The sequence below is a fragment of the Lynx canadensis genome, chromosome B3 (genome assembly GCF_007474595.2).
Source record: "Lynx canadensis isolate LIC74 chromosome B3, mLynCan4.pri.v2, whole genome shotgun sequence".
Lineage (NCBI taxonomy): Eukaryota > Metazoa > Chordata > Mammalia > Carnivora > Felidae > Lynx > Lynx canadensis.
Genome location: NC_044308.2, coordinates 33,792,874 through 33,819,149, shown reverse-complemented (window position 1 = coordinate 33,819,149; position 26,276 = coordinate 33,792,874). Strand labels below are relative to the sequence as shown.

At 37.3% G+C, this 26,276-nt stretch overlaps 1 protein-coding gene across 1 annotated transcript in view; it reads right to left on the bottom strand.

Annotated features, from left to right (window-relative positions):
- Positions 1 to 89: 89 nt before the first annotated feature.
- Positions 90 to 26,276, bottom strand: part of LOC115515708 (unconventional myosin-IXa-like) — a 210,074-nt gene continuing 183,887 nt past the window's right edge. The window contains exons 36-38 of the mRNA XM_030317786.1: positions 7,424 to 7,626; positions 5,487 to 5,629; positions 90 to 4,819 (exon numbers count right to left, since the gene is read on the bottom strand). Coding sequence (XP_030173646.1) covers positions 4,356 to 4,819; positions 5,487 to 5,629; positions 7,424 to 7,626 — 810 coding nt within the window. The 3' untranslated portion in view covers positions 90 to 4,355. The remainder of the gene's footprint in view (positions 4,820 to 5,486; positions 5,630 to 7,423; positions 7,627 to 26,276) is intronic.

The following is a 26,276-nucleotide window of genomic DNA, read 5'->3' as shown; positions in this document are numbered from 1 at the left end:
TCAGTCCTTTCCTTAAACAAAAACCACTGGAGTGGGACTGGAGTGAGTTAGGGTGGGAGCCAGGATGGTCAGAAAACAAACCACACGGATTGCTGCTTCTGGAAGCTTTGTTCTTTAATGAGCCACGGGGTGATTTGTTCATCAAGCTGCTTTTGTGTAGCTATACAGTGCATATTCTGAGTGACACAAACTGCACTTCATACAGATGATGTCTTGCTCCCCCACCTCCAAAAAAAAAAAAAAAAAAAAAAAAAAAAAAAAAACCAACCCAAAAGGAAATTACAAAGTGCCTGTTGATTGCATCAGGAATGTAATCAGTTCCGTGGGTGAGATAAATCATTCTTTTTATAGAATTATTCTGTTAAACAGTAAAATGATATATTTCACAGGATATGTCCTTTTACAATACATAGTCTTAAAAATTTACACTCAGCATACTTATAAATTACTTTAAATCCATTAAAATAATATAATACTAATCTGTAATCCACACCTTTCCCCTAGTAAATACAATTACTTGGTTCAAAAGGTGCAACTTTTATATGACCTAAGAGGGCTGATAAACAGGCATTAAGTATATAGATGGATAGCAAGGTGATAGGCCCCTTAAACAGTTTTAGCCAAGAGACCAACAAGACCAAATAGATCCATCTCCACATTCTTCATCTTGCTGTTTCCTTTAACACCAAATCAAATGTGGGAGTGGTTCCAGAGAAAAGTGGTTAGAAATATTTTAGGGGCACAGAAGAACAGAGGACTTCCTCAAACACCAGGGACTTTTACCACCAAGGCTAGCATGGTGTTGTTGGGGGACAGTGCTGGGGAACTGTCACAAAATATGGACAGACATAACACATTTGTCAACACAGAATGACGCATGCCCCATGCCTAGCTCCCACCACAGGGGAGAAGAGAGGAGGATTAGGAAAGCCATCTGGACTGTGTTTCATTTTAAAATAAAAACCCTCTTAGCTTTGAACACATCCTGAGAATACTTTCTTCTCTAGTTCACCAAAGTGCTTATAAAAGGTACACATTCGTTAGGTACAGTTAAAAAATCGTGGCCCACAGTCACTGAAGTGGGCCTGCAGAACCTTGCCGGAGCTCCTCTTTTCTTCTAGGCCCCCCGTCCTCGGTCTTTGACAGTGAAAACAACCCTACTGTCACGGAACACAGGGAAGTCTCCACTAACCTCCCAGCAGGGTAAGAGCTGCACCAGGTTTCCAAAGCATGAGAAGGTAGGGGTCTGGTATCCCATCCCTTCTTCAGGTCCCTGTCTGTGCAAGGCCCATACTGGGAACTCTCTATCTCCCTTTGTGTTTCCAGAAGGCCAGAGTGGCAAAGTAAATAAAATGGCAGGAAGTACAGAGTGCGTTAAGCATGCCACCTGCCTGATCCTTGCTGTTGAACAGATTTGCTTCACTTAATGATACACAACATAAGCCTAAAATTATACTTCTCTGCTTTTATTACATTTTCCATTATAAAGGATATGTTGGCTTTAATGGGGAGAAGTGAAAATCTGGGCTTTGTTTGGGGCTGGGAATGTGTGATATGAACAGAATTTCTCTGTATTCTGGAGTACAGGCTCCAGATGGGGGGCTGCCCCACTGATGCCACGCAGGGATTTTGTTTGTGGCATCTGAGAGCAGAGAAAAGCAAAGGAGAAGCAATAGGAAGCATGACTTTGACACATATTAAGGGTTAACATCTTCATTGTAAGTGACTGTAATACAGCGTCGCTTTGTGGTGACAACTTGAACCATGGAGAGGACCAGTTAAGATCAGATGGAAGAAGATACAGCACTTGGTTCTGACAGCTTTTAAGAATTATGGCTTCAACTCTTTATCAGGCCAACAACACCTGTTATCCTACGAGAAGAAAAGCTTTCTTTCCTTCAAAGGGAGGGTCCCACACCTGCTCTCCATTCTTAACATTTGTGTGGATCTCTCCTCCCCACCATCCTCCATTCTGGCAGTTTGTTAAATAACTAGAAATCCACAAATCTAGCAACTGAAAAACAAGTATTTTTTATTTAATTTTATCCAAATTCAGGTTTCAGGTCCCTGAGAAAAATTATAAAGTCTCTTATCATCCACTGCCTAGTTCCTATAAAGTGACCTACCTATAATGAGTAGTTTCTTTTTTAACTGCCAAAAACTTATTTTGCAAACAAACAAAATCCGCCAAGATTTAGAAGGGAGAACATATGCTGAGATGTGTCCTCCAGGCTGTTCCTCAGGGCCAAAGGACTATCCGACAAGGGTAATATCTTTTTTGTATAGTATTTAACCAATGTTCTGGAGCAAGTGGAGAGTAGCTGTGAATGCCCAGGAGGACACTCTTCTCCCCGGAATCCTGAAGCAGACCTGTGTGGCCCGGCAAGGGGCCCTGAGGCTCCAGCAATCCCACTTGGACATGACCACGCTGAGGGGCTGGGTTTTCCTCTAGGAGATTCTCCAAAATTCAGATTTTTAAAGGCTTTAAATTTACTACTCCTCGGCACAAACAAGGTGGCAGATGTTTGCGGGATATAAAATCTAACATTTACTCACAGCCATCATCATTCTGGAGATTTAAAAAGATTCCTTTCCCTAGCTCATTTCTGAAACCAAACCAGGGAGAGGTAAGACTCCTGCTACCTTTAGCTGCCACTCAGAATGATGTTCCAAGTCCGACCTCTGGGGCTTGACAATAACCACTGAGGCAGTGACATGAGGTTCAGTGTTGTGTAACAGGAGAGACTCTGCCTTAACAAAAGTCTAAATATTTCCATAACTTCAAATTGAAGAAGTATGAAAAGAAAGAATAACCAAAATTCAGGTTACAGATGGTAAAGGCTCTTTTTCAGAACAGTGCATGTGGTAGTTAGACAAGATGCATTTAGTAACTTTAAAAATAAACATTTTCACATACTTATCTCAAGAAAGAGTATCATGTTTCATTTTCCATATATTATAAATAGCAAAAACAGATTTCTAATCCCACAAATGCTAAGAAGCTTAAAATACTATTATTATAGCTCAGGTGTGTGGAGACACCCAGTGGTGAAAAAGATGGTTTGATTTTTCCCTCAACCCAGGGATAGTGGCTCTCACCCCTATCCAATGGCCCCTAATCTGTGGGAAGAAACTCCATGGGAAGGAGGGAAGCATAAAGTTAAAAAGAAATATGCATACTATACATATATATTTACAGTAAACTTCAGTAACCAGAATATTAACAAAAATAGCTTCAAGTAGTCCTTGATTTTTCTTTCATCTATTTAATACTGATGGTCTGAGGAAAAGAAGATAATAGTTAGATGGTTATATTAAAAACTTTTTTATTTTTTGGCAGCTTTCTGTTAACACTTATTCATGCAGTGTTGTGTATAAATGTTTTGGGAGAAGTGATTAAATGGTCACATTATTTGTCTGAATTTATGGTGGAAATCCACCAGCAAATGAACAGGTTCGTTTGTGATCTTCAATGTAATCTATACGAAGAGAAAGGCCTGGGTGGATTAGGATGAAACCCTCATGTTTAGGGATCACCATGTCTCTGATGAGACTTTTAAAAAAAATCAGAGGAACCTAATCCTAGGACCAGGAAATATGAGAAAAGTAGGCTACTGAAACTTTAGCCCATGCAGTATGTTTGGCAAGAACTAACCAGGAGTGAAACCAGCATTGATTATTATGACACTGAACATCATCAAAAAACAAAACATGTACTCTCTTCTTCATTGTGTAACCAGATGTCTGAGGCATGCTCTGATGGCTTCATGGAAACAATTACTTTTTTACTTTCCCCAAAATATAACATGGAGTGTTTCTCAAAAATCTTAAAATAGAGGGCTTAGGCTTTTTGTTTATAAATCCTTGGAAAAAAATTATATTCTGCTCCAGCTCCTAACTATCCCAAAATAAACCCAAAGGCTTTTGCTTTCATGGTTAAGAAAGATTTATATGTTTTCTTTCAATGTCAGAAATCAGCGGGTCCCTCAGGCCCACCATGTCCCCTCCAGTTCAACACCCACATCTGGGAAGGAAAAGAAGACGGAGGAGAGGCAACTACAAAGACCTCACAACTGGCCCAAATCCCCAGGCCCTTGGTGGCTCTGTTTGGTGGAATCTCCAGTCAAATACAGCAGCCAAGGCACAGCTGGCACCATCCCCAGCAGGCTTCAAAGGGGCTTTTCTGCTTCTGCAGGAGGCCCAGGAAATTAGCACACAAGTTCTCAGTTGTATGCTTGGGCAAGAGGCAGGACCACAATTAGGATGGACTATTGTGGACAAGGTGATGAGAAGAGGCCCCGAAGAGGAGGTGTATTTACCACTCTGTAGCCATGACGGGACATACAGCTGCCAGTTCAGACCATAAACTCGTTATTTCCAAAGAGTGCTAGCTGTTGGGTGGAGCTGCAGTCTGGGTCCACAGTTTTCCTGCGGCCAGACAAGACTGTCCCTTCTGGGGTCTCTTTGGTTTTCTGAGGTGAGTTTTTCACATTCTTTAATTTTTGTTTGCCCTTTTCAGGGTTGAAGGTTCCTCTGCTGATGAATTGAGGCCTGTCTTCCAGGGATCTGCTCTGGCCCAGTGGCCCTTCCATTCCCAGGACCTCCCCAGCTGAGGCAGCTCGGTAGAATGGAGATTTAGAATAAATCTGAAATCGTTTTCTGGTCCCATGAGAAGATGCAGTGCTAGACGAACATAAAGTAGAGACTGAAGAGTCCACTGAATCCAAAGAGTCTTCCTGCTTTTTTAGCTGCTTTCGGAACTTGCTTGAAGATTCAGACTTGCCAGCTGCCTTCAGGGAGCTAAGGGCTAAGCTTCTCTCTAATTCAAAGAAGAGATCAAAGCTATAAATGACAATTTTCTCTAAAGCAAATCATTCCATAATGAATCAGTTTCACCATTCCCATGTGAAATTGGGTGGGCTGAGGTCTGAAGGGTCCAAGCTGACCTACTTTGTGCACAGTCACAACTCGAGAAGCTATCCATTTCTATGTAGGTCATTTCAGAATCAACCCCAAGAAGTCTGGAGTTCGACTATGCCATTAGGAGAGGCCTACAACTGTCACTATCATTTAAAAAACTGCCAGGGTATGTAGTAATTCTTCGTCTCCCTGAGACATGCCAGGTGGTTAAATACCTCCTTTGGTATAACCCCATCTCTCAGCAGGGCACAATGCCTGTAACCACCTCTGGAACATGGATCATGGGTAAGACGATATGTGTTGTTACTATGGGTTTTTCTCTGTGGTAAATCGAGGAGAAAACATTAAATTGACAAAAAGCTGCATTGCATTAAAGGCTTGGTCTAATGAACAGTATATAATGGAAGTTTCACAAAGATTAGTACATATTTAACTCCTTAGGACTTTGTCACCTTCTCACATAAGGTTAGGCATTCTTGAAAGGGATTTTGTCTTACTAGCTTGGGAATCCTTACTCCTCCTTCACAAAAAAAATCTGGAGACTTTGGTCTAGTATGTTCATTTACCTGATTTCTCAGAGATGGCACCTTCAGACTCAATATTCAAATTTTCTGAGCTATCGGCAGTCCCAATGGAGGCCTCAGACTCCAGGGTTTCATCATCAGAGGCACGGGGTTCCAATACAAGCATCTCAAATGTTAGCTCCTCCCTGTAAGATATAATCAAGAAATCCACTAGCATTTGATAAGAAGTGGAAAGAAGACAACAGGAAAAAAGACCTATGATGCAAGAAATTTAAGTAGCAAAAACAGTCACATTTCCTACTGTTCTCAACCAAAGTGGCGATGGAGACCCGGAAGCCACAGTAATGATGAAGGTTGAAAACAGCAAAGTCTGGGACCTATAATAGAGCAAAGAGTGAGGTAGGAAAAGATGCTGCAGCTATAAGATATTTTGGTAAAATGAACTTGGGACTGATAATCAGATCAGGGTTCTAAACTCACTCTAAACTCATACATAATGCAGCAGGAGTCTACTTTCCTCTCTCTGGACCTCAGCTTCCTCATCCACAAAACAAAGAGATTTAATGAGATAAACTCTTAACATTCCTTCCAGCTCTTAAACTATTTCCCATGAAACAGGCACTAACTACACTATAGATATCCTCACCTTAAACACAGAGAGGCCTCTGATGAAGTCAAATGCTGACTGATCTTTTCTGTTCTTTGCAGCTTATGCTGCTCCCACTCACAGCATTCTCTGCTCCTCTTCATCAGTCACCCACCTGCCTCTCAGCCCCCTTGTTCTCTCACGTCTTTGGTACATGGCTCCTAATCTTGCTTTCTTACTACTGCTTGATGTCACCCAGATCTGTGTCAATTAACGTCTTCGTAAAAGCTCACTTCAGTCCTCTAAGACAAAAGTTCCTCTATGTCTGCTACTTCTAACCAGCTTTCCTCCACATTATGTGGGCAACTTTCTCCAATGGGCAGATCTTACACCTGGAAATACATCAGCCCACAACCTCCTTATCCTTCCAATTCTTATTCCCTTTTACATCAAGTCTCTTCTCCTTCAGGGCCTTCTTAGCTTTGCTTCCACTCTACCAAGCTTGAACTACTCATCCTTCAGTACCTCCAATACCAGCCCCTGGTCAATGTATACTACTTCTGCCTTATCATGTTCTGCATATCTGAGCCCCAGCTGCTTTTTTAGCTTGCCTAAATTCTAGAATCAGTCCTGATAGGCAAAAAGTACTTCAACAGACTCCCATATTCCCTAATGCATCAAACTCTCAGACCTGGGATCGTGAGACTGAGGAACAAAAATGCCCTTAGAGCTTAAGAGTCTTCGTTTTCAACCAGAACCAGTACACAGTACCTTCAAAAAGAGCCACAGCTTGTCCACATTATCCCCCCAAATATAGTATTATTGTTGCCTACCCTTTCTCCAGTGATGGCGGAGGGCACAGAGTTGACTATTTTCTCTCTCCTAAATTGCAACCAATTTCCCTACGTAGTATCCCAGCGCCCACTAGAGCTGCTGCCTTATCCTGACCATCTAATTGTTGGCCCCATGGCTACACTGATCTTCAGATAATAACCTTCCTTTAGGGAGTTCTGGGTAATACCCATTCTTGAAAGGGCCTCTGCCTTAACCCAGGAATCCTCATTCCTCCTTTTAAAGACCAATTTAGTCAGTGAGGCTGGTCTCAGACCTGTGAGGAATCTTGGCTAAGACTGACACACCGTGTTGCAGTGTGTCAGTTCAGCATCTCCAGGTCTCCCTGCTCATGGAGCTTCCGTCAATACAATGACAACTCTCACGCTGTTACCCAAGTCCAGGTAACATGTCTTTGTCTTCTCTGCATGCCCTGTATCACCTGATACAGTGCTTCACACATAGGAGATATTTACTAAGTAAGGAAAAATCAAGAAAGCACAGAATGAAGGAAAGGAAAACAGGTAATAACTGGTCACTCCCTTTCCTCCTGAAAACTCACTTCTCTTTCTGTAGGTTCTCAATCTGCTCAGTCAGTACCCTCTCCTCCTGCTGCATAGCTGCTTGCTGTTGTTCTGTGATGTCAGTCTCCACAGCTGTTTCACTAGTCAAGGTCTCTTCTGGTACATCAGACATAGAGGGCAACCGAACTACAACAGGAGAGGATGGACTTGGATAGTTTCCTCGGCGAAGTCGCCCCTTTCCCTGCAAAGAAAAACATGTGTTAGAAACTAAATTGAGTGACTGCATTGGTTTTATGTGGCCTGTTGAGGATAGCAAGTGTACTTCCATCACACCAGGTGAATGGTAGGAATACATGGAAACATTCTGCAAGGCCTAAGATATTTAGAGAGATACTACTGACCATTGAATATATTTAGGTTAAGTATTTCTTGCAAAAGCACTAGAAAATGGACACTTTGGTGGGTGAGGCTGTAAGAACACATTTTGCACTGAGAGTAGATTCTTCATTTAATCTAAGCTTTATCCACTCCAAACTAAGTATCCACCCACACATGGCTATTTAAAATTAAATTAGTTAAAATTAAATAAAAGTAAAGTAAAATTGGAGCTTGGTATTCGCACTAGACACATTTCAAGTGCTCAATAGCCACAGGTGGCTAGTAGCTACCATATTGAACAGTGCAAGATATAGAACATTTCCATCATCACAGAAAAGTTCTGATGGACAACAGTGCTCTATAAATTTAACCTTGGAATACACAATCACTCTAGGAAGACTACAGAAACATGTCTTGAAAAGTCAGTTTCATTAAAGAAAAAGTCATTTATATATCAAAGGATGTCAGTGAGAGAGATTCTCTGAGAACACCTCAAGAAATTTCCTTCCTGAGATCAAAGAGGAAAAAAAATCTCACTGCTGTTAAATTGGTTAACTTTGTATATGACTTTAGCTTCTGATAATACCACAGACTAGGTATTTCAGATTAAACCTCCTGCTGACAGCAACTGGGCAAAACATAAAAAACCCAAAATATTCTTGAAGGCATTAGAGAGCTATTTAACACGGCAGACCAAAGAGAGGCTAGATCAGCATTCAGGGCTAACCTAAATTTAAGAAGAGGTGGCTGAGAATCTGAGCAGAGCTTTTGACAGACTATAGCAGGGGTTAACAAACTATGACCCTGGGCCAAATCTGGCCTTGTGCCTGATTTTGTAAATAAAGCTTTATTGAAATACATTCACACTCATTAATTCACACGTTGTGGCTCTTCTCAAGAACAATGGCAGCATTGACTGTTGCAACAAAAGACTGTATAGTCCACAAAGCCTAAATTATTTACTCTCTGGTCCTTTATAGAAAAAGTTTGCCAACCCCTGGAGTAGAGAATAAAAACTGGAGTTCAGACCCATGCAAGAGTATGGACTGCTGCCTGGTAAAACTTCCATGCCTGATGCTGGGATCCCCAATGTTTGCAACCTTAAATGAGTTAACTGAAATAACAGTCTTTGTGGACATTGTAGCCTAGCTTCCAGTCATTTGAATGGTCCAGAAAATTGTAATTCCTAGAACTGGATTAAAGTAATCCCAGATTGCTAGTACCCTAGAACCTGAGAGAAAAAACAGAAACACCTTGGAAGAAAGTAATATCACCTCAGGCTTCAAAATATTTTTATAGTTTTTCAAATACTATGTATGACACATAATCAAAGGTAACCAAGCACAAAAGGAGACAAGACAATGTAAGTGAAAATAACAAAACCCAGAAACCCTCAATGACTCCAGATACCGTCGCTATCAGACAGACTTAAAATAACCATGCTGAAGGAGACAGAAAGACATCGCTAAAATAGTAGACTGGAAGTTAATTATGTCAGAAGGAAATATAAAGAATCAAGCAGAGAACGCGAAACAAAACTTTTCCTGCAAAAATTCAGAAAAGAAGGTAAAAGAGCAAAATAAAAAAAATCTACCATATATATATATATATATATATATATATATATGTGTGTGTGTGTGTGTGTGTATATATATATATATATATATATATATATATATATATATATATATATATATATATAAAGAATACCAGAAGAGGAAAAGGATCCTGTAGAACACTAAAGAGATAATGGCAGAACATTTTCAAAACCAATCATTAAAGATACCAACCTATCAACCTGAAAGAAAGCTTTCGACCTCTAAGAAAGATAAATAAAAATAAGTCCATACATAAACAGAATGGCTAAGAACTAAAGACAAGAGATAATCTTAAAAGAAGTCAGAAAAATATATATACCTGAAATAAGGATACAAAGCTAATATTCAAAAATCAGTTGCATTTCTATATACTAATAATGAAGTAGCAAAAGAGAAATTAAGAAAACAATTCCATCCACAATTGCACCAAAAAGAAAAAAGTACCTAGGAATAAATTTAACCAAAGAGGTGAAAGACGAGTACTCCAAAAAGTATGCAACACTGATGAAAGAAACTGAAGAGGACACAAACAAATGGGAAAATATACCCCATTGCTCATGAATAGGAAAATTTAATATTTAAATGTCCATACTACCCAAAGCAATCTAGATTCAATGTAATCTTTATCAAAATACCAACAGCATTTTTCACAGAACTAAAACAAATACTAACATTTATGTGGAATCATAAAGGATCCCAAAGAGCCAAAGCAATCTTGAGAAAGAAGAACAAAGCTGTAGGTATCACAATTCTAGCTTTCAAGATATACTACAAAGCTGTAGTAATCAAGAATATGGTAATGGCACAAAAAGAGACACATAAATCAATGGAACAGAACAGAGAGCCCAGAAACAAATCCACATTTATAAGGTCAATTAATACAATAAAGGAGGCAAGAATACACAACAGGGAATCTCTTCAACAAATGGCGCTGGGAAAACTGGACAGTTACATGCAAGAGAAAAAACTGGAACACTTTCTAGCATACCAAAATAAACTCAAAATGGATTAAAGACCTAAATGTGAGAACTGAAACCATAAAACTGCTAGAAGAGAACATACACGGTAATTTCTTTGACAATGACCATAGCAACGTTTTTCTAGTTATGTCTCCTAAGGCAAGGGAAACAAAAACAAAACTAAATACTAGGACTACATCAAAATAAAAAACCTTTCCACAGTGAAGAAAAGCAGCAACAAAACAAAAAGTCAACCTGAATGTGAGAAGATATTTTCAAATAATATATCCAATAAGGGGATAATATCCAAAATATATAAAGAACTTATACAACTCAAAACCAGAAAAACAAAATAATCCAATTTAAAAATGGGCAGAGGACCTGAATGGACATTTTTCCAAAGCGGGCAGACAGCCTACAGGCACGTGAAAAGATGCTCAACATTATTCATCATCAGGGAAATACAAATCAAAACCATAATGAGATATCATCTTGCATCTTAAAGACAAAAAATAACAAATGATGGTGACGATATGGAGAAAAAAAGAACCTTTTTACACTGATGGTGAGTGAGAATGTAAATTGGTACAGCCACTTTGGAAAACAGTATGGAGGTTCCTCAAAAATTTTAAAGTAGAAATTCCATATGATCCAGTAATTCCACTACTGGGTATTCACCCAAAGAAAATGAAAACAGTAATCTGAAAAGATACATACATCCTTGTGTTTATTGCAGCATTAATTTACAATAGCCAAATTATGTAAGCAGTCCAAGTGTCCATCGACTGATAAACGGATAAAGAAGATGTGGTATGTTGTGTGTGTGTGTGTGTGTGTGTGTGTGCGCGCGCGTGCGTGGACTACTGCTCAGCCATAAAAAAGGATGAGATCTTGCCGCTTGTGACAACATGGATGGCTCTAGTGGGTATCATGCTAAGTGAAAAAGTCAGAGAAAGGCAAAACCATGGTTTCACTTATATGTGGAATCTAAAATACAAAACAAATGAATAAACAAAAAGTAGAATCAGACCTATAAATACAGGGAACAAACTGGTGGTTGATAGAGGGGAAGGGAGTGGGAGGATGGGTACGATGGGTCAGAGGAAGCAGGAGATACAGGCTTCCATCTTTGGAATTGTAAGTCACAGGGATGGAAAGTACAGCATAGGGAATCTGGTCAGTGATATTGTAACAGCACTGCATGATGAGACACGGTGGCTACACTCGTGGTGAGCATAGCATAACACAACATATAATTGTTGAATTACTATGTTGTATGCCTGAAACTAACATAACATTATGTGTCAACTATACTCAAAAAACTTTTAAATTGAATTATGAAATGAAAAATATATACACATATGCAAAAAGAAGAAACTACTGGATTCAAAGGTTACTTTTCAACAGAAATAACGGGAGGCAAACACAATAGATGGTATTTTTAAGTGATGAAAGGAAAAAGACACTGCCAACCTAGAATTCTACAGATAGCAAAACCACCTTCAAGAACAAAGTTGAAATAAACACATTTTCAGACTGACTTAAGACAGAGAATCTGTCCCCAGCACAATTGCACTAAAGGGCATATAAAAAATGAAGAGAAGTCGGGGGATAAATGAAGAGCAAGGAAAACAGTAAAAGAGTAAAAATATGAGCAAGTTAAAATGAATACTGACTGCATAAAACATAAAAATAATGTGTTGGATTTAAAGTATATAGAAAATTAAAAACAACATTAGCAACTATACCATAAAATAGCTGAAGCACATTAAAGTCCTTGCATTATCTGAGAAAAAAAATAAAAGCACAAATTAACAGACTTAATTGATAGTCATATATTTATGTGGTCATCTTTATGTTAACTACTGAAAAAAAAAGAGTATAAAACTTGAAACTAACAAAAGAAAAAAATGGGATAAAAAGTAATAAGAAGAAAAGGGCAAAAAAACACACAAAAAACAAAAAAAGGCAATAAAGAAAAGGGACATATATCAGGCAGGAAAAATAAAAAGCACAAAATAAAATAAGATTTAAATCCCAATATATCAGTGATTACATTAAGTGTAAGCAGATTAAATGTACTAGTTAAGATCTGAAGACTGTCAGACTGTCTTAGTAAAGAAAACCCAAGTATATGAAGTTTATAAGGCAAACAAATTTAGAAAGTCTGAAAGTAAAAATATGGGAATAAAAGACATATCATGTCTAATCAAAAGAAAACTGGTGTAACTATATAAATTTTACACAAAGTAAACTTTAAGGTAAGAAGTGTTACCTGTGATGAAGAGGGGTATTTCACAATGACAAAATTTCAAATTATGAAGACAGAAGATTTCCAAATTTGGAAGTACCTAAGAAATGGCTTCCAAAAATTTAAAGTAAAATACTGACAGAAATTCTCAAAGAAACAGACCAAGCTATAATCAGCACAGAAAAAACAAATGTGTACACACAAACCAATAAAGCTAAAGAAAGGAACAACTTGATAAACATAAGTGATATAATAGACATACAAGAATTCAGTATCTAACGACTTCAGAATACTCATTATTTTAAAGTACATATACCAAGACAATATATTTCCAAGGGGTTATCTTTAAAGTAACTTAAAATAATTTCCTGTAAGTGTCATCACAAAGAGAAAACTAAAAGTCCCTATATATTCAGAAATTAAGAAACTTTAAAGAGACTTTAAAATATCCATGAACAAAGAAGAAATCACAAAGGAAATTAGAAATTATTTTGAACTAAATAACAATATCAAAATACATGAGATACAGTTTAACACTGTCTACCTTAAAGTTATAGCCTTACATGCATACATTAGAAAAGAAGAAAGGCTAAAAATTAATGAGGTAATAAGCATCAATTTCAGGAAGCTAGATAAAGAACAAAAAAATAAACCCAAGGAGAAAAAAAGGAAATAAAGATAAGAGTAAATGAACATCAGAACAGAGAAAAACAAAGCCCAAATGTAACTTTTTGAAAAATCATAAAACCTGGCAACACTGAGAAAGAAAAATTAAGAATTTACAATAACCAAAGGCAGGAATGAAACAGAGGGCACTACTATAAATATGTAGTAGTGAAAAGGATATGAAAAGGTTAAGAGGCTACTATGAACAACTTTATGTCAGTAAATCTGAAATTTTATAAGGAGTGGAGAAATTTCTACTAAAACCCAAGTAATTAATACCATTAAAGAAAATATTTTAAAATGTGGATAATCTTTTTTTTCATTTTTAAAATATTTATTTATTATTTTTGAGAGAGAGAGAGAGAGACAGGGTGTGAGTGTGGGAGGGTCAGAAAGACAGCGAGACAAAGAATTTGAAGCAGGTTCCAGGCTCTGAGCTGTCAGCACAAAGCTGGATACAGGGCTCCAACTCACGAACTGTGAGATCATGACCTGAGCTGAAGTTGAATGCTTAACCGAGTGAACCACCCAAGCACCCCAAAAATGTGGATAATCTTACAAATTCAATCCAAAAATTAAAACCTTTCCAGAGAGAAAACTCTGGGCCCAGATGATTTTACTAGCAAACATGATAGTTTTAACATTAGAAATTCACTGTATGTGTGTATACATGTCAGTAAAATAGAAAAGTCTCATGAACACCAAACTACATATAGTAATGGCAATTCATAAAATTCAACATTAAATCACAGTAACAACTCTTAGAAAACCAAGAATAAAAGGGAACGTACTGAATCTCAAAAACAAACTACAAAAGTTCTATTAAAAGCTTTCCCAGTGAGTTGGGGAACATGCCAAGAAGGATCCTTACCACCACTGTACTGGAGGTTCTAGCTGATGTAAGAGAAAGAAATAAAAGGCATAATGACTATAAAAGAACAAATGAAACTATCATGACTCATGAACAACCTGATTGTAGAGGTAGAAAATCTAAAGAAATGCACAGAAAAATTATTAGAATAAGTGAGTTCAGCAAGGCTGCTGGATACAAGGTGAAAAATACCAAAATCAACTGTATGTAATGAGTAAAAAACAAATATTTTAAACATTTAAATTGTATTAAAAATATTAAAATTCTAGTATTAATTCAAACTAAAGATGTGTAAAATCTCTGCAAACAAAACTTTATTTTTTCTCCAAATTTTTATTTAAATTCTAGTTAGTTAAATATAGCGTAGTATTGGTTTCAGGAATAGAATTCAATGATTCATCACTTACATAACACCCAGTGCTCGTCATAACAAGTGCCCTCCTTAACACACATCACCCATCTAGCCTATCCTCCACCCACCTTCCTCCATCAACCCTCAGTTTGTTCTCTACATTAAGAGTCTCTTATGGTTTGCTTATCTTTTTCCCCCTCCCATATGTTCATCTGTTTTGTCTTCTAAATTCCACATATGAGTGAAATCATATGGTAATTGTCTTTCTCTGCCTGACTTATTTTGCTTAGCATAATATACTCTAGCTCCATCCAAGTCATTGCAAATGGCAAGATTTCATTCTTTTTGATGGCTGAGTAGTATTCCAGGTGTGTGTGTGTGTGTGTGTGTGTGTGTGTGTGTGTGTGTGTACCACACCTTTATCCATTCATCAATTGATGGACACATGGGCTTTTTCCATAATTAGACTATTATTGATAATGCTGCTATAAACATTGGGGTGCATGTACCCCTTCAAATCTGTATTTTTTGGTATTCTTTGGGTAAATACCTTGTAGCACAATTACTTGAATGTATGGTAGTTCTATTTTTAACTTTTTGAGGAAACTCCATACTGTTTTCCAGAGTGGCTGCAACCGTTTGCATTGTCCAAATGGCCAATTTCTGTATGAAAAGGTGCTTAAGCACATTAGAGTCACAGCACAAAAATACAAATTAGACCACTTTGACACACCCATTAAAATGGCTAAAATGAAGGAATCTGGCAATATACATACTGGGGTAGAACAACTGGGAACCCTCATATACTGTTAGTATAGTACAACCATGTTGGAAAAAAGTTTGCTATTATTTACTAACGTTGCAGATACATATATCAATGGCCCAGTAATTGTGCTCCTATATACTCCCAACAAAAATATGTGCATGTGTCCAGCAAAAATACATGTATCAGAATGTTCATAGCAGTATTCACAATTCCCCCAAATACAAGCCAAATGTCCTTCAACATTAGGACATTTGTGTGTATAAATTGTGGTATACACATGCATTGGAATACTATACAGTTAACAAGATACAACGAAACACAACAATATGGATAAGTCTTACACATATAACATTGAGTGAAATAAGTCAGATATAAAATAATATGTGCTATATGAATCCATTTTTATAAAGCTCTAAAACAGGCAAAACAAAACTATAGTGTTCAGAGATACATACAACAACAAAGAAAACAGAGTAAGTGATTAACATAAAACTCAGGTTATCACTTACCCTGGGACGGAGAGAAAGAATTATGTTTGGAAAGAGAAAGAGGAGAGCTTCTGGGAGTGCTAGAAATCAACTTCTTGAACTATGGGTGGTATTTGGATATTCACTGTATAATTCATTAATAGATGTATGTTTCTGTGCTTTTCCATATGTGTTGTATTTCACAATAAAAAAGATATTTGAAGAGGTCCTTTTCAAAGTTAGCACTTTATGCAAACATATCAGTATCTTTTGAATAGCACAGGACAATAAGTGATAGATTTCTGAGTTGATTTGGGGAAGAAAGAAGGAAGATGTACTGTCTAAGAAAGAGAAACTACTGATTTAGTCCAGGTATTAAGGTAAAGTGGAGGGCAGCTCTAAGGAAATTCATGCTAACTCTTCCAAATTCATGCATTCTAAAACACACAACAGGATGAAAATCAAGAGCATTACAAGATTGCTATTCCACTTTCAGTTCTGAGTTCAAAAAGTAAAGAATATATTAAGAAAAAGGCCCTTAAAACCAGAAGATCAGTCTGTAAATTTAACAAAGGATGACTCGGAAGAAGATGGCACTGTGGAATGGAGGCAGAGAACGGGGATTAGAGTTAGTATCAACACAGTGCTAAAGTCCACTGACAGTCCATGACCAGTCAGAATCACATTATAAATTCCAGGACATCTTGACTTTGACTATTTTAATGAAGCCAAATGAATGACTAAAACATGTGATACAAAAGCCTCAGGAAGCTGAAAACTATGAACTTATTCCCACTACACACCAATATTCAAAAAAGAGTTGCCTTTGTTCAGCATTTATACCATCACCTAGCTGACTGAGTAGCTCACTATGGTTTAGCTAGGAATTACTTAGAAGAGCTGAAGAAAATCAAACAAACCTTACAGGCCTCATCTCTAATCAGTATTAAATAAAGATGAAGTAGAAATTGAAGCCCCTACAGCTCAGAGTTGTCTTACAAGGTCAAAGCTTAATATTAAAATTACAAATGAGTGTATCCCTAAAAAAAAAATTAAGTTTTCAAGTTGATTACATAGAGCTTTTAGAAACCTGGAAAATGCTAATACTGTGTTAGAAACTGGACATAAATTTGTATACTGTCGGGTTTTTTTTTTTTTTAATCTAAACATACCACATTATTAACAGTAGCTTGAGTGGAATAATATCCTTTATTCTCTACACTTTTCTGTACTTTCAAACAGTCAGCAGTTAACACTTTGAGCAGTGGTTGGTAGAATCTTTTGCTCATTTTTCACTAGGTAGCCAGTCTTTCTCCTATTTATAGGAGTTTCTCCTTATTGATTAGCGAAAATTAGACCTTGTGATATGAGTTGTAACTATTTTCTTAGGATATGTCATTTCCTTTGTGCCTTGCTTATGGTCATTTCTATCATTCAGTAACAATACTTTGTATTTATGCTGATGAACCTATCAACTTTTCTTTTCATGTTTTTTTGTAATAGGAAAACCTTCTCTACTCCAAGTTTACAGTGTATTTTTCTATCACGAAAGGAATTTTATTGGTTTGGAATGATCACATACTTTATGAACAATTTGGACCCATTTGCATTAATTATTATTTAATTAATACAAAGTCAGATTGTAGTCTTTTTTGGAGAACTTATTTCAGTGATTTTCCAGCTTAAACTTTAGGGACAAATTATTCCTAAAATTAGGATATCAACTATAATTATCTTCAAATGTTGATTAAGTGTTAGGTCTGAAATCCGACTAATCCATGTTTTAATATGATATATAATATTCAAAATTTCAAATCCAAGTTCCTAGGAAAAGCTGGACTACCACTACCAAAGGTGTCACAGATAACACACAATTCATAGATCAGGGAACAGTTTAAGACATTATCATACTTATGGACAGGTAACTGTTTTTAATTTTTTTTTTAAAGTATGTATTTTTTTCATTAAAATTTTTTCCAAGTTTTTATTTAAATTCCAATTAGCTAACATACAGTATAATATTAGTTTCAGGTGTAGAATTTGGTGATTCACCACTTCCATACAACACCTGGTGCTCATCACAAGTCCTTAACCCCCATCACCTATTTCACCTACTCCCCCCACCCCGCACCCCCACGCACCTCCTCTCCAGGAACCATCAATTTGTTCTCTACAATTAAGAGTCTGTCTCTTTATTTGCCTCTTTTTTTCCATATCCATTTGTTTTATTTCTTAATTCCACAAGAGTGAAATCATATGGTATTTGTCTTTCTTTGACCGATTTCGCTTAGTATAATACTCTCTAGGTTCTATCCATGTCACTGCAAATGGCAAGATTTCATTCTTTTTTATGGCTGAGTATTATTTCATTGTATATATACACCACATCTTTTGCATTCATCAATCAATGGACACTTGAGCTGCTTCCATATCTTGGCTATTGGTTGATAATGCTACTATAAACATCAGGGTGCGTGTCCCTTTGAATCAATATTTTTGTATCCTTTGGGTACATACCTAGTAGTGCAATTGCTGGATCATAGGGTAGCTGTATATATTTTTTAATGTTCATTTATTTCTGAGAGAGAGACAGAGCGTGAGTGGGGGAGGGGCAGAGAGGGAGACACAGAATCTGAAGCAGGCATCAGGCTCCAAGCTGTCAGAGCACAGAGCCTGATGTGGGGTTCAAATCCACGAACCATAAGATCATAACCTGAATTAAAGTCAGACGCTTAACTGACTGAGCCACCCAGGCACCCCAGTGTAGACCTATTTTTTACTTTTTGAGGAACCTCCATAGTGTTTTCCAGAGTGCTGCACCAGTCTGCATTCCCATTAACAGTATAAAACACTGATTAAAGAAGTTGAAGATGACACAAAGAAATGAAAAAACATTCCATGTTCATGGACTACAAGAACAAATATTGTTAAAAATGTCTATATTACCCAAAGCAATCTACACATTTAATGCAATCCCTATCAAAGTACCACCAGGATTTTTCACAGAGCTAGAACAAACAATCCTAAAATTTGTATGGAACCACAAAAGACCCCAAATAGCCAAAGTCATCTTGGAAAAAAAAAGTGAAGCTGGAGGCGTCATCATTACAGACTTCAAGTTACATTATAAAGCTGTAATGATCAAGACAGTATAGTACTGGCACAAAACAGACACACAGATCAATGGAACAGAATAGAAAGCCCAGAAAAGAACCCACAACTATATAATCAAATTAATCTTCGACAAAGCAGGAAAGAATATCCAATGGAAAAGAGAGTCTCTTCAACATATAGTGTTGGGAAAACTGGACAACAACATGCAGAAGAATGAAACTGGACCACTTTCTTACACTATATGCAAAAATAAACTCCAAACGGATTAAAGACCTAGAGGGCAGTAACTTCTTTGACATCAGCAGCTGCAACTTCTTACTAGGTATGTCTTCTGAGGCAAGGGAAACAAAGCAAAAATAAACTATTTGGACTTCATCAAAATAAAAAGCTTCTGCATAGTGAAGGAAACAATTAACAAAACTAAAAAGCAACCTAAAGAACGGGAGAAGATATTTGCAAATGACCTATCTGATAATGGGTTAGTATCCAAAATATATAAAGAACTTACAAAACTCAATATCCCCAAAACAAATAATCCAGTAAAAACATGGGTAGAAGACATGAAAAGCATTTTTCCAAAGGACAGATGGCTAATAGACACATGAAAAGATGCTCAACATCACTCATCATCAGGCAAGTGCAAATCAAAACTACAATGAGATATTGATAACCTCACACCATTTTAGTCAGAATGGCTAAAATTAGCAACACAGGAAACAACAGGTGTTGGCAAGGATGTGGAGAAAATGGAACCCTCTTACACTATATAATTTTTTTTTATTTTTGCAGTATAACTGACATATAATATTAGCTTCAAGTGTACAACATATTGACTTGACAATTCTTTACATTACTTAATGCTCACCATGATTAGTTCATACAAAAAATAAACTAGCATTTGATTTCATGATTTCAAAATGGAAGGAAATGGGATTCTCTTCTTTTCATAAATCAGCTTTGTATACGCTCTTAGTGGTTTTATGTGGATGCATGTTACCACGCCTGTTGGGTAAATGCACTGGGGGCACAGCTGCTATACCATATGGTGACACTATGTTTAGCTTCAAAAGAATCTGGCAAGATTTCTTAAGAGGCTGTACCATTTGTATTCCCATCAGCAATGAATGAGATTTCTTCTTGTCCCACATCCTCACCAGCAAGTGGTATTGTCAGTTTTGGTATTTAGCCATTCTGATAGATGGATAGAGAATCTCACCAGTGTTTTAATTTGCTTTTCCTTAATGGAAAATCCATATCATTTTCTAATAATTCCCCAAGTTGAGCAACATACACATACTGATTTCCCACTTATGTACATTATTTGGTAAGGTGTCTGCTCATATTGCCCTATTTATTTTAATTTGGAGAGTTTGTTTTCTTATTGTAGAGTTTCCCAGTTAATTTAATATTTTTCAAGCAAATCTTTCTTCACATATGTGTTTTGAAAATATATTGTCCTAGTCAGGGTCCCGTCTTCTGTGTTTTTAACTGAACTCATGGAAACAGAGTAGATTGACTGGTGGTTGCCAGGGGCTGGGGTGAGGGCGTAGGGGAAATGGACAATACTGGTCAAAGGGTACAAATTTCTAGTTATAAGATGCATAAATTATGGGGATGCAATGTACAACATGCCGACTACAGTTAACAATACTATATTGTATATTGAAAGCTGCTAAGAGAGTAGACCTTTAATGTTGTAACCACACACATACACATAAAAGGTAACTACGTGGGGTGATGAATGTCTAACTAAGTGTATTGTGGTAATCATTTCATGATATATACATAAATCATTGTGCTGTATACCTTAAATTTACACAATGTTATATGTCAATTATAGTTCAATAAAGCGGGAGGGGAGGAAAAAAACAAAAACACATGTTTTTAGAGTTCTAAAAAACTCACATTTACAAAATGGTGATTAAAAAAATTCTTCTGGATTGGACAAGAAGTGTAATACAGGGATCACTTACCTGATAAATGCTATCAATTTCATTGTACTTAGCCTCAGTTTCTCTGTTTTCTGAAGATGTTTTCAGTTTCTTGGTTAGACACTTCAGTCTGTTTTCTTTTTGCTCCCCCTTTCCCTTTTGTTTGCATCCCCCCCCCCCCCGCCAAAGATCGATCCTTTTCTGCCACTTTTAATGGCTTGGTTTCACTTTTGTAGGAAGAGGTTTTATTTGACCACCTTGCTGATTTCCTCTTGGGCTCTTCTACAACTACCCTTTCAGCTGAATTGAATTTCCTCTTGGATATTTTGGCAGTGTGAAGGTAAAGAGTAGGATGCTTTAATAACTGCAGGATGCAGGGCAGTGAGCAGCCCTGAAAAACTAGAATGCCTCAACTATATACTTCTAGTACCTTTAGTTTGTACTTTTTAGTCTTTGATTCACTTGAATCAGTATTTTAATTCTTGTTTTTTCCCCATATGGCTACCCATTTTTCCTTCACTATTTATTGAATAATATATCTTTAAAATGTCACTCACTTTAATGTTCTTTTTCTTTTTTTTTTTAAAATTTTTTTTTTTTCAACGTTTATTTATTTTTGGGACAGAGAGAGACAGAGCATGAACGGGGGAGGGGCAGAGAGAGAGGGAGACATAGAATCGGAAACAGGCTCCAGGCTCTGAGCCATCAGCCCAGAGCCTGACGCGGGGCTCGAACTCACAGACCGCGAGATCGTGACCTGGCTGAAGTCGGACGCTTAACCGACTGCGCCACCCAGGCGCCCCTCTTTTTCTTTTTTAAGGATATTTCTTCTTTATTTTCTTATGAATTTTAGTATCAACTTGTTAAAGTCTCCCCAAGTATTATTTTGCTGTTTTTACTCAGATCACGTCTGTAGGTAAAGGGTTACAAAACTTTCCTTGACCTTGGAGGGAAGATGGTGGAGGAATAAAAGGACCCTAGGCTTGCCTCATCTCACAAATAGAACTAGACAGCTATCAAATCATCCAAAATCCCCAGAAATTGATGTAAATACTGGCAGAACAAACTCCACAGGAAGAGAAGAGACGACACTGAAGGAGGCAGGAAGTGCAGAAACACAGCTTGGAAGAGAAATGGATTGTGGCTGCTGCAAATGGGGAGGAGCTGTGGCTGTGAAGGGTGAGAGAGAGACTAACACACAGGAGAGTGCACCAAGAAAATTATTCCCATAGCAATTGGCTCTCTTTCTAAAGAGAGAGGGTTTGAGTTTTTAAAGTTATTGCAACCAGTGAGGCTTAAAGCCTGGTTTTAAAGGTCAACATTCTTGCCTCTGGGAGAGCTCAGAGGATTTGGGGGCTGCACTTGCAGAAAAGGCAGGACAAACAGCCCATGAAAATACAGCAGGGAGACAGCACTCTGAAAAGCACCAGGACACAGTGGGAGGTTAGTTTCTCATCTCCGAGTGTGTCCAAGAGGGCCAGTGATCATGGAGAGACCCCTCCAGGAACAAAGGAACTGGCAGGTGCCATTTCTCTCCCCCATCCCTCAGCATAAGCACAGGGCACCAAGAACCAGTGCAGCACCAACACTTGCTACCTAAGTTGCTTACATCAAGTCCGCCCATCCCACTCTACACTCCAGAAGAACCACCCTACCCAGTCACACTTGCCTCTGTCTCAGTGCAGATGGCCTCTTCCTCCAGAAGACTGGCCCAAATCCCTAGCAATACCTCATCTCCCAGTGAAGGAGTTTTGTAACCCCTTGGTTCCCATGGCAGTGGCTACAGATCTCATTTCACTAGCAGACTAGAGCATACCTAGTTAAACATGCTACACTCACGTCAGGGAACAAACACTGCCTATAACAGGCAAACAGAACCTCTGCATCTGCAGATGACTGGCCAACACACAACAACAGAGTGCATGCAGCACACATTGGAGAAATTCTTGGAGGCACCAGGCCCTGGGGAACAGGGGACACTATACTACAGGGACTAAAGGACTCTTCTTCCGAGAAATTCTTGGAGGCACCAGGCCCTGGGGAACAGGGGACACTATACTACAGGGACTAAAGGACTCTTCTTCATAAAGCTATTACCCTCAAGAACAGATACAGCTGACTTTACTGACACAGAGAAACGGGCACAGGAACTTAGACAAAATGTAAAGACAGAGGAATTTGTCTGAATGAAAGAATAGGACAAGGCCATGGCCAGGGATCTGGGCAAAGCAGATGTAAGTAACATGCTTGATGGAGAATTTAAAGCAATGATCATAAGGATACTCACTGGACTTGAGAAAGGAGTGGAGAACATCAGTGAGACCATTAAATGAGAGGTATACTTGATGGAATGACAGCAGACTGGAAGAAGCAGAGGAACACATTAAAGACCTAGAAAATTGAGTAATCAACCTGAACAAAAGGGGCAGAAAAAAGAATTATGCCAATTGATTAACAGACTTAGGAAAATCAGTGACTCCATCAAATATAATAACTTTTGGAGTCCCAGAAGAAGAAGAGAGAGAAATGGGGCAAGATTATTTGAAGAAATAACAGCTGAAAACTTTGGTAATAGATCCAGATTCAGGAGGCACAGAGACCCCCAACAAAATCAATAAAAGCATATCTGTACCAAGACAAATTGTAATTAAAGTGGCAAAATATAGTGATAAAGAAAAAACCTTTTTAAAAGCAGCAAGACAAAAGAAGACAGTTACATACAAAGGAAATCCCATAAAACTATCAGCAAAATTTTCAGCAGAAAAACCCCAAGCAAGAAAGGCATGGCATGATATATTCAAAGTGCTAAATGGGAAAAACCTACAGCCAAGAATATTTTATCCAGGAAAACTATCATTCAAAATAGAAGAAGAGATAGAGTTTCCCAGACAAACATAAACTTAAGGAGTTCATGACCACTACTAAACCAGCCCTGCAAGAAATATTAAAGGGTACTCTTGAGTGGAAAGGAAAGACCAAAAAGACAGTATGAAGGCAGGAAACACAGAAACAGTAAAAATGGATATTTCTTTAAAAAAAATCAGTCAAGGCATTCACAAAATAAAAGGATGTAAAATATCATACCATATACCAAAACATGGGGAGAAGAGGAGTAAGTTTGAATGGATTCAAACCTAAATGACCACCATTTTATATGCAGAAGAGGTTATATACAAACTAATGATAATAACAAATCAAGAACTAATAAATACACAAAGAATAAACAGCAAGAAATCCAAATATATCACTAAAGTAAATAAGCAAACCATGAAAGACAGATAAGAAAGGATCAATCAAAATCTTCAGCAACAACCACAAAACAAGTAATAAAATGGCAATAAGTACATATCTATCCATAATTACTTTGTAAATAGACTAAATGCTCCAATCAAAAGACACAGGGTGACTGAATGGATAAAAAAACAAGGTCCATCTATATGCTGCCTATAAGAAACGAATTTTAGACCTGAAGACACCTGCAGATTGAAAGTGAGGGGATGGAGAAAAATGTATCATGCAAATGGATATCAAAAGCAAGCCAGAGCAGCAATACTTATATTGGACAAACTAGACTTTAAAATGAAGACTGTGAAGGGAAGACAAAGAAGGACATTATATAATAATAAAGGGGACAATCCAACAAGAAGATAAAACTATTGTAAATATTTATGCACCCAATTTAGAAGAACCCAAATACATAAAGCAGCAAGTAAACATAAAGGAACTAATTGATACTAACACAATAATAGTAAGGGACCTTAACACCCTACTTACATCAATGGACAGATCACCTAAAGAAAAAATCAACAAGAGAACAATGGCTTTGAATGACACACTAGAATAAATGGATTTAACAGATATATTCAGAACATTCCATCCTAACACAGAAGAATACATATTCTTCTCAAGTGCACATGGAACATTCTCCAAAAGAGATTATTAGCCCACAAAATAGGCCTCAACAAGTGTACTTGTGATGAGCACCAGTTGTTGAGTGGAAGTGCTGAATCACTATATATCTAAAACAAATATCACATTGTATGTTAACTGGAATTTAATTAAAAACGTAAAAAAAATGCTTAAAAAATTCAAGAAGTTTGAAGTCATACCAAGCATCTTTTCTGACCCTATGAAACTGAAGTCAACCAAAAGAAAAAATTTGGAAAAACCAAACATGTGGAGGTTAAATAACATACTACTAAACGATGAATCAGTCAACCAGGAAATAAAAGAAGAAATTAAAAAGAACATGGAAACAAATGAAAGTGAAAACACAACAATTCAAAACCTTTGAGATACAGCAAAAGAGAGTCTAAGAGGGAAGTTTACACCAATACCGGTCTACCTCAAAAAGCAAGAAAAATCTCAAATAAATAAACTGAACTTACACCTAAATGAGCTAGAAAAAGAACAAGCAAAACCTAAAACAAACAGAAATAAGAAAATAATAAAGATCAGAACAGAAATAAATGATACAGAAACTAAAAAAACAGATGGATGAAACCAGGAGCTGGTTCTTTGGAAAGATCAACAAAACTGATAAACCTCTAGCCAGAATTACCAAGAAAAAAAGAGAAAGGAAAAAAAAGGAGAAAGGACTCAAATAAATAAAATCACAAATGAAAGAGGAGAAATAACAACCAACACCACAGATCTCCAAAGGATTATAAGAGAATACAGTAAAACCTAGGTTTCCAAGCATAACTCATTCCAGAAACATGCTTGTAACCCAAAGCACTTGTATATCAAAGTGAATTTCCCCATAAGAAATAATGGAAACTCATATGATTTGCTCCACAACTCGAAAATATTCATATAAAAATGATTACAATACTGTAATATAATACAAAATAAGAAAGAAAATACAAAATATAAAGAAAAGTAAACAAATTAACCTGCACTTACCTTTGAAAACCTTTGTGGCTAGTGTGAGGGCGACAAGAGAGAGGAGGGTTATTGTGTAGGACAACTTTCACTATCACTAGCAGAATCATTGCTATCTATTGGCTCAATGGAATCTTTTTCTTTTCCTGCAACTTTAACAAGGAACCTATCCAATGATACTTGCTTTGACCTCCTTTTGAGGATTTCACGGAAATGGGGCATTGCATTGTTATTAAACAGATTCATTGCTCACACTGCTACAGCCTTATTCGGGTGGTGCTTTTCCACAAAATCTTGCACTGTTTCCCACATTTTACAAATCTCCCTAATCTCACGTCACATGAAGCATTCCTCCTCCTTTTTCTCCTCTGCAGACGAGATGCAGACGTGGACTTCTTATAAAATCTTGCAATTTCAGCCACTTGCATACCTCATTCATACTTTTCCATGATTTCCTTAACTTCCACCTTAATCATCTCCTTCTTCTTAACTGCCTTTCATTTCAATCTTTTTCTGCATGGGGGGCCATTGTATATGCTCCCATAGATGTTGACTACAGTACAGTATTAATAAACTCTTGTCATAAACTGTATTTAATGTAACTGGCAATAAGGCAGCAGAGGAAACGGTCTATATCTGCAGGCAGCCTGACCT